Source organism: Pygoscelis adeliae, unplaced genomic scaffold, assembly GCF_000699105.1.
Source record: "Pygoscelis adeliae isolate BGI_AS28 unplaced genomic scaffold, ASM69910v1 Scaffold270, whole genome shotgun sequence".
In the NCBI taxonomy this organism is placed as follows: Eukaryota; Metazoa; Chordata; class Aves; order Sphenisciformes; family Spheniscidae; genus Pygoscelis; species Pygoscelis adeliae.
The window spans coordinates 950,053-961,220 of record NW_008823916.1 but is presented as its reverse complement, the minus strand read 5'-3'; the positions used below and the strand labels follow the sequence as shown (position 1 = coordinate 961,220).

The following is an 11,168-nucleotide window of genomic DNA, read 5'->3' as shown; positions in this document are numbered from 1 at the left end:
CTGGGGTCTCTGCCCAGCTCTCCCGCTGCAGAGTCCCTTGTCTCGCTGGGGCTGAGGTCCCCCCACCCAGCACTGGGTGTCCCTATTGCTGCTGCTTTCTGGACCTGGAAAGAGGGGGATTCATGCTGCCAAGCTGCAGAGACACGTACCTTACCTGCTCACAGCAAGAGACTCCTTACTCACCTTGAACCCCTTGTCTATTGAAGGGAGGAGGAGGGGTGGTGGCACCTCCGGGATGGGATGCAAAGCCCTGAAGTTAGACTCCTGTCCCGAATTCGATATTACCCTATTGCTCTGTTGCTGTCCCTTAATTATAGCGGGAGAACAGCCTGTGTGTGGTACTTGCGAAGTTGCACAGTGCGGACATCCTTCCTGATATGCTCCCACTCTGAGCAACGTTCCTTGTAAATTCAGGAAAATGATGTCATGCCAAAGAATTAAATAGCATCTCCTTGGGTGAGCTCAGCATGTGCATCCCCTGCATGCCCCAGCTTTGTGAAGATGGGAGTTGTCCCTACACACAAGTGGGTTCCTTGGCAGTCTGCTGGCATCCTTTCAGACAGCAAGTATTGTTAAGGAACTAATGCTAATTGCTCGGAGAGAATATGTCCTGTGCTGGGAATTGCTACCGTGCAAATGTCAGCTCTTACCAGCCGCACGTGGGGTGCACAGGGCCAGCAGGGAGGAGAGAGGGGGGCTGGCGGTGCTCGTGTGTGGGGTGAGGAAAAGGGAGGCATCGCTTCTGTCCCTGTTAAGGATGCTAAGGAGTTAGGTCCATTCCTTAAGTAAACATACCTCAGGGTCACAATCCCATTTAAGCTTCAGCTGCTTTTATGGTACTCCTTGCACTCACTTGCAAGAGCTGCTCAGTTTTACCTTAGGATAAGGAGCGGGGCTGTGTTATTTCTCGGGAGCTGGGTACCCCGCCACCAGGCATCTCAGACCTCTGAGGGGTTCAAGCCAGCTCCTGCACTTTGTCAAAGCCAGCTCAAGTTTCCATGTCTGGCTCGGAGTGAATAAATATGAACCGATGCCTTTTGGGAGAGTGGACGGAAGATTGTCACCCCTGCTGCGAAGAAGCATTCTCATTTTGGAGCTTTGATATTCTGACCAGGACTCTGAGCTCAGCATCCCGGGATGTCCCATGCAGCCACAGCCTGTTTATTCAATGCTTCATCCGGCACAAAAGCCATATTTTACTGTCAGATGCTCTCCATTAGCTTCAAGCGCGAAATTATCATTCCCACCCTTTTACCAGCCCCACCCTGGTGAGGAAACGAGGGAGAAGTCAACCTCAAGGGCCATTCACAGGATGTGAATGAGGTGTCACTTGTCAGCACGGAGCCCGCTTACGGCACGAATTACTGCTCCACTCTCAGGAGGGCTGGAGAGGACCCCGGCTTGCAAACGCCACAGCGTTACACTGTTTGCATCGGTGCTGGGCAAAGCAACCCCAGAGATGTTTGCATCCTTTCGCAGTCAGGCGGCTGCAGGGTGCAGCCCCACAAGGCTCCCAGAGATGGTGGGGGGAGAGGAAACGCAGCTCTGCAGATGCTGCGTGGGGACGCGGTGGCCTGTCCCCCAGGCTCCTTTCCCTGGGTGCTCTCCTGGTCTAAGCCTGAGGTCGTCTCGCATCTCCCTGAGATGCCAAAACTGACTGATAGGAGCCTGGACCACATTTTTCCTTTCTCTTGTGAAGGCCGGTTCCCATAACAACCTCGTGGTGTGGGACTGAGGGATAAAGACATTATTTTCCTTTTCCTTCCTACCTTCCAGATTTACCCTCTACGCGGTGGATACGCGAGGGAGACACTCAGAGCTGAGCACGGTCACCCTGAGGACAGCCTGCCCACTGGTAGATGACAGCAAGGCAGAAGGTCAGTGTTCAGGCGCCTCATTTTCTGCAACAGAAGACATTTCCTGCTAATTTTGCTTTTCCTGTATTCATTGTACTCCTGCAAGCTCCTCCAGTCCCTCCTCTTCCAGTGTGAATGCTCCTGTAAATTCACCCCCGGGCACAGGGACATTAATCTGGGGAGGGCTGACAAATTGCAAGAGTGTCATAGAATCATAGAATTGTTTAGGTTGGAAAAGTCCTTTAAGAGCATCAAGTCCAACCGTTAACGTAGCACTGCCAAGTCCACCACTAAACCATGTCCCTAAGCACCACATCTACATGTCTTTTAAATACCTCCGGGGATGGCAACTCCACCACTTCCCTGGGCAGCCTGTTCCAATGCTTGACAACCCTTTTGGTGAAGAAATTTTTCCCAATATCCAATCTAAACCTCCCCTGGTGTAACTTGAGGCCATTTCCTCTCATCCTATCGCTTGTTACTTGGGAGAAGAGACCGACCCCCACCTCGCTACAGCCTCCTGTCAGGTAGTTGTAGAGAGCGATGAGGTCTCCCCTCAGCCTCCTTTTCTCCAGGCTAAACAACCCCAGCTCCCTCAGCCGCTCCTCATAAGACTTGTTCTCCAGACCCCTCACCAGCCTCGTTGCCCTTCTCTGGACACGCTCCAGCACCTCGACGTCCTTCTTGTAGTGAGGGGCCCAAAACTGAACACAGTATTCGAGGTGCAGCCGCACCAGTGCCGAGTACAGGGGCACGATCACTTCCCTACTCCTGCTGGCCACACTAGTTCTGATACAGGCCAGGATGCCGTTGGCCTTCTTGGCCACCTGGGCACACTGCCGGCTCACGTTCAGCCGGCTGTCGACCAGCACCCCCAGGTCCTTTTCCGCCAGGCAGCTTTCCAGCCACTCTTCCCCAAGCCTGTAGCGCTGCATGGGGTTGCATGGGGTGCCCAGTAGCAAAGTCCCCTCAGCTGGGCAGCTGGTGGTTCCCGTGGTCCTGTGCCACGCAGCGCCATGGCATCCTTCCCTGCTCATGGCCATGGGAACTGATAACGTGAGTTCGACTCACGTCGCCTGGAAAAAAAAGCAATCTCTTCTTGCAGAAGTGAGAGGCAGCCCTCGCTGTGCCGGGGCAGTGAGCAGTGCGGGACACTGTCAGCTCCGGGTGTTTAAGAGGATGCTGGTGGCAGCTGGTTCAGTTCTGAAACAGGAACACTGAGAAAAGCCCAAGCACTTTTGCACATTTGCATTTTCCAGTTTTGAAACCGATCCCATTTGTTCTCACACCCAGAGCACTTTGCTGCTTTTAAATTTAAAAAGGTTCCTCTAAATGAAAGGTGGGTTACCTGTTTTCGTTCTTGTTTGCTTTCTGTTCTGAAAAGCACACCAAAGAAAGTTTTCATTAATGCTTTGTTTCATGTTATTGCTAAGCATTCCCAGGAAAAATGAGCAAACGGGAGACTAAAGAAAAGGAAGGAAATGGGATTTTGTGCATTTTTTGTTTCCAAAAAGAGATCCTTTTCTACAGCAGAGAGTGCACCCTCTTGTTTAATACATCGGAGCTGCTGTGGATACCCACAATGATGATATGCTGTATTTCTGGCTCAAGTACCATCTTGTTATCAACAGCATCATATTCTTCCTACCCTTTAGCATCATAGCTGTGCAATTGCTTTTGTTTTGGTGAATTAGGGAAGAGCTTGCCTGCCCTACCTGGGAGGATAAGGCCGCGTCTGCCTGTGCTGGCAGCCTTCCTCTCCTTCTCCCATTCCTTCATGGAGTATTGCTGGAGTCTGTGGGGCTGCTCCGCTCATGCAGGGCACTCGCTGCAGGATTAGCCTGAGGAATTGCTACATGCTCCCCAGGTCGCTAAACCCTGCTGCAGGCAGCCCCAAGGGACTGGCAGCCGTCCCAGATGCCCGCCCCTCCTGCCAGCCCTGCCAAGGGCTTCGCTCCTCCTCCTCCTGTGTTAGCACCTTCCTGGGTGTTCATTAATCCCACCTCCCTGACCCTTTCCAGAGATAGCTGACAAAATCTACAATCTCTACAACGGCTACACCAGTGGGAAGGAGCAGCAGACGGCCGAGTCCAGCACCATTACAACTCCCACTATGAGAAGTTTGGAGACTTCGTCTGGCGCAGTGAGGACGAGCTTGGGCCCAGGTACCTGTCCCTTCCCTGCGTCCTCCCCTGCCCTGCTGCCTGGAGCACCCCTCTGCTTGGCCACTGTGGAAGTGAACCTCATTGCCTTATCCTCGTAGCTGAGAGAAGTTCCCTTCTGGTGTTCACCAAGCTGTCCTTCCATCCCCTGGGACTGCCAGGTCCCAGTTGGTCTTTGGATAAATGTTTATAGGACATCTAGCAGCTGGGTGGTCTTTAGATGAATGCTTTTGGGACATCTAGCAAACAGCCTGAACCAGATGAGCTGAGTGTGTTGGAAAAGTTGGGGGTTCAGGGGCAAAGGGTGTAAGTTAGGCCTGGGACATAGTGAAGGATGCCAGCGAGTGCACAGCACTTCATCTGTTACCTATATACAGCTTTATGCTAGAAACATTTTCTCTTTCCTATACATTCGATGCTCTGAGGAGGGCTGGGAGAGGATTGTTCCTGGGAGTATAAAGAGCAACCTTTCCAGAGGGACTGCATCTGCAAACCCCCAGTGTACAGTGAAAGGGGTGGTAAGACTCTAAGAGATCACAGCTCAGGAATAACAGGTCCATGGACTACATTGCATCCAGGGGGCTGGCAGTGTCCCGGCAAAGGCCAGACTGCCACCCAGCCCCTTGGGAAACACTCAGCCAGAAATGCTCAGAAGTAGCCGTATCCCTCTGGACATCTTGAGATCTCTTACAGGATTCAAATAGCCTTGACCTGCTTTGAAGCTTTTAGAGACACGGTTCATCCAGTGTCCTCTTTTAACATGTTGTTCTTTGAGAAGCTGAAGCAGAGGAAGGTGAAGGAACAGAGTCCTGCAGTCCATGAATAATTGGAAAAGATTTTCCTTCTCTCCCCCCTGCTCCTACCTGCTTGTTGGACACGGCTGAAGATCTGTCCATAATACCAGGATGACAGCTCCTCACAACAGTTTACACCCCTCCCGGACATAAATGCAAGCTGGCCTGGGGCTTTCCCTCCTCCAGAGGTGACCTTGGTCATAGTTTCTTTGATAGTTCATTACCCTCTGGCACGGAGCCACTCTCATCCTTCCCACTGCCTTCCTCCTTCTTTGATGACACTGCAGACTTGTTTGTCCTTTTCAGTTGCTCCTCTCTCTATAAATCCTTGGGAACCATCAGCCTCTTCTTACACATCCTTATTTCCTCCGTTACTTGAGATCCAACACATTTACTGAAGGATGCTATCTAGCCTGATGATACCTACATCAAGCCATGAGATTTGCAAGGTGACATTTAAATTGCCCATATTACCCGACTCTATACCAAGCTACATCTGGAGTCAGCGGTCGATTCGGCTGCTGTCTGCCTTCCTCGCTGAGACAGATGAGCTCCTAGCAGTGCTCGTATGCCCCTGTTCTGTACTTGAGAAATATGTGACTTACAGCCAGGGAGAAGCATCTATAAATGCCGCGGCAGCCGGTGCCAGGCTCTTGACAAGAGTGAAGCTCTGCCGTCCAGCCTTGCTTCTCAGGGAGCTTGGACAGAAACAGAGGCACTGACGTAGCGGGAGGTGAGTGAGGCTTTGCCAAAGGAGGCCATCTCGTAACACGATTTTAATTGACGGACTGTTCTTCTTCCCAGGGGGACATTCATTTTTGTACCTTGAAATGTTTATCAGATGAGCCTCAGCTTCACAGTAAATGTTCACTCATAAAACTGAGTGACAAGAGGGAAGTTGATTGCCTCCGTGTAATAAATACATCATACTGGAGTCCTCGTGAGCCCAGTTTCCATGAAAGCCACAGGTTACTGCAAACAGCTGCTTGCGAGAAGACACACTGACAGCCAGATGTCCCGACCAGACGGTTTACATTAAGGAGACATTAAAAACTTAGCTCATAGGTGGCCCTAAACCAGGACTTTCTGTGGTCAGCAGCATCTTGGCACCTGGCTTGCCTCATCCTGCTAGTCTCCTTTAGCAACAACAACCCCTTTCCTGCTCCCTCCATCCCTCTTACAGACACCAAGTGAATCTCACAGAGTTAATTTGTTCCAACAAAACAGAAGAATCTGTCTAAACCAGTGAAGGTTTAATGCTACTATGCATTCAGACCTTTGGATCTGTGCAGCAAGAGTGCTTCCTGACACGGCCACAGGCAGATTTGTCTATTATTTTCTCTTACTGTATTTTCGGGACAATTCTTTTGACCACTGCAAACAGGGCCTGGCTTTTAGGAGGAGGCGGAACAAATAGGTTAAAATCTTCCTTCTGTGCCCCTACTTGTGGCTACCGGCAACAACGGGGTCAGGATGTGGCATCAGCCCAGGGCTCGCAGCCTCTCCTTTGCTCGAGTAAGTCACCCAGGCAGGCAGCCGGGACAGCCGCAGGAGACGAAGTGCATCTCCAGAGCAGCTGCCTTCTGGTACTGAGGGGGAATGCAATGTACTGATGGGAGTCTGTGATAAGAGGCCATCGAGTCCCGGACTTATTGTCCTCTCAGATGAGGGTCTGACAGACCCAGGTCAGTTCTCAGTAGAGTGGAAAAATCTGAATTTATGACAAAATCGTCCCATATGGGAACACAGCAGCCAGGCAGCCACCCTCTCCCTGCAGCCGTCCTGGGAAGCTCATCCTTCCCTCCAGCCCAGGTATCATTTCTTCTTTTCTTCTTCATGCTGGTTCGTTCTCCTTTAGCACCTTCCTCCTAGGTGAGACAGGGCAATGTTTTGTTGGCTCTGGATATGCTTTCATCCCGCACCAGCCATCAAAGTGAGTGATTGCTGTCCCCTGGGCAGCTGGGGGACAGATGTCCCTGCAGGAGCACACCCAGGGCTGGGCAGAGCAGGAGGTAACGTGTCTCCTGCTCTTGGGCACGTCCTTGCAGAGCTGGGGCTGGCAACCAGGGACCTCGGTGCCGTGTCCCCTGTGCAATCACTGCACTGCACTCCCTTGCTCTGGGGCTACTGGTTCATGCATGAGCCCTTGGAAAGTGCCCTGGCAGCAGGCACCCATCTCCCTCCCCTTTCCTCTCTTCCACCATGCCATGAGGTACCACAGAGGGAAGCAGCCGCGTAGAGCCATCACTATTTTTAAATTCCCTTCTTAATCATTTATGACTACGGCTGTGACCTCCAAAATCTGTCACATAAGCGGAGACCAGAATCCGTCCCTGGCTGGTGCCGACTTAAAACAACAGCCCCTGCGGTGGGCATGTGGCAGGTGGGAGGGCACCACTGGCTCATGCCAATGTGGGGGCACCCCCCATCCGGGCTATGGGGTGAGGGGGAAGGAGGTTGCTTCATCCCTTTGGGGGCTGAGAGCTCGGGGTCTGGCCACAGGCAGCCATGAGAGTGACTCTCCCCTCACTCGCTCCCCTGCTGTCCTCTCCTGATTCCTGCCCTTTAATAAGGCAATAAATTACCATTTCTGGCAGGGATGAGGTTGGTCAGCATTTAGGAAGATTTCATTTCCAGTATTTGAAAAGGTGGTCGTTCTGACCCGATAGCCCTCCGCAGGGAGCACTTGGGTAATACCCAGGGCTTGATTTATGGTGTTAAATTGGCAGCCCAAGAACTGCTCCTGTAATTTATTACCCAGCCTTCACCAGAAAGCCTCTCTCTCTTTCTCACCCCTCCCCTCTCCTGCTCTGTCTCTCTTTCTCCTTATTTTTTTTAAGAGGGAACAGCTGACAGCCGAAAGCTAAATCTAACATTTACACATGACTTCATTACCCCACTAAAATAAATGACTCAAAGCGGTGCAACCCATCAAAACTGGGGCTTTGGCACCGGACACTGAAAGCGAGGCGCCTGATTCCCTCCCTCCCCATCACCCTGTCTCCTCCTTGCCCACGGTGCAGTGTGTTCTCAGCATCCTCATAGGGCCAATCCATCGTTTGCTGCATCCCACCCTTAAACATGGATACTTTCCTGGGGCTGACTGCATCAAGCACAACTGCAGATGCAGCAGGTGTGTGGCCACCAGCTCCACGAGGAGCACAGCACATGAGACATCAGCAGGTCTGGATGGGTTGACTCCTGGACTTCTTGCCACCTCGAGCCTCTCCTCTCACATAGGAATGTTTGCCTGAATAAGAGACCTGAGTATGTATCAGGAAGCAAGGACAACTTGGTGATTTTTAGCAAAATCCAGAAGATCGTGGAACTATGGTGGAGCAAGTAATAAAAATGGGAAGGTAGAGAAGGCCAAGGGAAATGGAGGCAAAGGAATGAGCAGGTTGTGCAGGGGAGAAGTGAGAGGTGGGTGAAGAAAGCTATGGAGGGGAGGAGAAAGGTGAAGTGGTGAGAAGGGAGGAGAGGAAGAGAAGAGCTTGGCCAGTAGGCATGTGTAGGTGTGTTGCTGGGGAGACCACCCCTTGTCTAAATTAGGGCCAAGTCGTGATTACCCACCGCTGGCGTTTGCCTCAAGGGCTGGTCGTGGCCACTCATTGTCACTCCCCTCTTGCTATGGCTGGAAAAGGCCTTGTGGCAAGCTGGAGTGGGAACCAACCTGAGGGAAACTCCATGGGTTGCTTGGTTGGCCTTTGGATGGACAACTGCCCCATGTTGGCCCCCCGGACACCTGCGCCAGCACAAGCAAATGGGCAGGGACAAGCTGGGGAAGGGGCAATACCTCCTTTTGGCAGTAGAGGTGTTTTATGATAAATAAGGGTGACCATGGAGCTATGGCCTTAAAGAGAGATGATAGTTATCCTTTTTGAGGAGGAGGATATTCTGGCTAAATGCTCTCCTCCCGAGCACTGTCAGCTCACATAAAAGTCCATCCTATGAGCTGACCGTGGGCCCTGTGCTTGCTCAGCCTTCCCTGAAAAAAAGGGGAGAATCAGCACAGATGTTAAGAAACAATTTCTCAGCGTTAGGGTGCATGAGCACTGGAAGGGTTGCCAACTCTTGGCTCTAAGAACAGGTTAGACAGATATTCATCAGGGCAGGTTGATCCCAGCAAGGAAATGGCACAGGCGATGCCTTTTGGTCCCTTCCAGCACCAGTGACTGTGATTTGCTGAAGTTCGTTAACTGTAGTGACAGTCACTACAGACTTTGATTTGCTGCTGAGCTTAGCTTTAATCAATCAGTCTTTACCGAAAGCATCTAATGCCATCGTTGAATTTCATCACTTCTTAGCGGCAGGCGTCCAGTAGCGAAGGACCTGTTCTTGGCAGTGTGTCAGGTCTTGACGCGCAGTAGGAGCACCAGATGCTGTAGCAGGTCAGGTGGCTGCTATGGAGAGTAGCAGGAGTAGAGGTATTCTGTCAGAGCTGGGCACAGCTCAGCCCATGACATCATTATTATATATGTGTGTGTGTGTCTATAGCTAACGAGGCTCAAATTGCCTCGTCAGGCTTGTCTTTATAGCTTAAATCGATACATGGATACCACGTAGTGTTGTCCAAGAAGGGCCAGCTCCCTTTGCTCTTCCCTTCCTGGGAAAACCGACCCTGAGCCCGTCACCCCGGGGAGGAGCGGGGAAGTTTTCTGTGTGCAGCACAGGAGGAGCAGTGGTTTCCTGCAGCCTTTCATCCAGTCTTCCCGCTCCGGAGGGAGACGTCTGTAGCCGGCTGGGGATGCCGCGATGCCCTCTTGCCTCCTGGCGCCGTCTCTGCCCTCTGCTCTGGTGCTGGGGTGACTCTGGCCAGCCCTTCCCCGGCATCCCGTCCCCGGGTGCCTGCGGGTGTGTGGCCGCATCGAGCTCCCCGTGCTCCCCCCCTGGGCTGGGAGCTCACAGCCCAGGCTGAAACACCACTCAGCTTTCATAATCAAATAATCCCCATGTTTATGCCTCACTGACTGACAGCGCTGCCCCTGACATATCATTATCGGGAATTTACATTCCTGCAGGAACTGCGAAATCCCCTAGCCCTGAATCCAGAGCTTTCCTGTGGCACCAGAGGGAGAGGAAATAATCTGTGATCTTGAGACTTTCAGACCACTGAAGTAAACCCTCTTCCCCTCCCTTTGTTTGATTTAGCACTTTGCAGACTCCCACGAGGGGATTCTTGGTTTCTTATGGGTTTATTTTGTTTTGTCTTAATGTGTTGTGCTTTTATTCCTCGCTCTTCCAGTGTCAGTCCTTTTGGGCCATTTGCCTCCTGCAGACTTGGGAAAACAGGGAGGGCTGGGCTCGTCAGTCGGGAGCAGTAAGGTGCTGGGGGTCTCACCAGGGTGCACGGGGGCCAGCACATGCGCTGGAGCCTGCCAGGAGCACATGGGGGTGGTGGTGACCATCTATCCAGGGACAGACGGTGTCCCCAGGGCACCCAAGCTGCTCTAGTGGGTCGGACCTGAGGTCCCTCCAGCCCCGTTGACCTGGTGCTGTGAAATAGTAGATATACCCAGAACTTTGGGGCAAAACAGAGCTTCTCTCCACCTGAAACAGGAAAGACATTGTCTTAGGCAACAGGTCTTGTCTGTTCTTGTCTCAAGACAGAGCCGGTGGTGAAACATAGGAGTCCTGGCTCCTTGTCTCCTCTTTGCACTGCCTGCCCTGCTCTGTCTCTATCTCTGTTTGTCCCCTCCAGGAAGGCACACCTGATCCTGAGGAGGCTGGAGAAGGTCAGCAGTCACTGCTCGACCCTGCTACGCAGTGCCTACATCCAGAGCCGCACCGAGACCATGCCCTACTTGTTCTGCCGCAGCGAAGAAGTCCGGCCGCCCGGCATGGTCTGGTACAGCATCCTAAAGGACACCAAAGTAACGTGCGAGGAGAAGATGGTCTCCATGCTGCGCAACACGTACGGGGAGTCCAAGGGGCGGTGAGGGAAGGTGCAGGCCTGGAGCTGTGGGAGGCAAAGGGACTCCGAGGAGTCGAGGACTCGTGGTGCGCTGAGTGGCTGGTGGGGTTCGGGGTCGGGTGGTGTTTGGAGGGGGTGGAAGGGGACAGCGAGGCCAAACAGGACTTTCTCACGCAGACGGCAGAGAAACAAGAAATCAGCAAGTTGGACTTTAATTTCTTTTCCCTTTTTTTTTAATTTTTCAAGAGAAAAAAAAAAAAGAAATTACCTAATTTGACTCAGCATAAAAGCCTCTCCTTTTTAATCTTTTCTTACTGAATTTCCTGGACTACACGCTCCAAAACCCTGGGAGGAGGAGATACCCACTCGAGGCCAGGGCCAGGCAGAGGGGAGCCGCTGGGCACAGGGTGACCCCCTCCCTGCCTGCCCTGCCCGCCCTGCC

At 52.3% G+C, this 11,168-nt stretch overlaps 1 protein-coding gene across 1 annotated transcript in view; it reads left to right on the top strand.

Annotated features, from left to right (window-relative positions):
- Window positions 1-10,751, top strand: part of ASTN2 (astrotactin 2) — a 308,249-nt gene extending 297,498 nt beyond the window's left edge. Inside the window, 4 exon segments of the mRNA XM_009319305.1 lie at window positions 1,777-1,877; window positions 3,878-3,937; window positions 3,940-4,021; window positions 10,514-10,751. Coding sequence (XP_009317580.1) covers window positions 1,777-1,877; window positions 3,878-3,937; window positions 3,940-4,021; window positions 10,514-10,751 — 481 coding nt within the window.
- The last annotated feature ends 417 nt before the right edge of the window (window positions 10,752-11,168 follow it).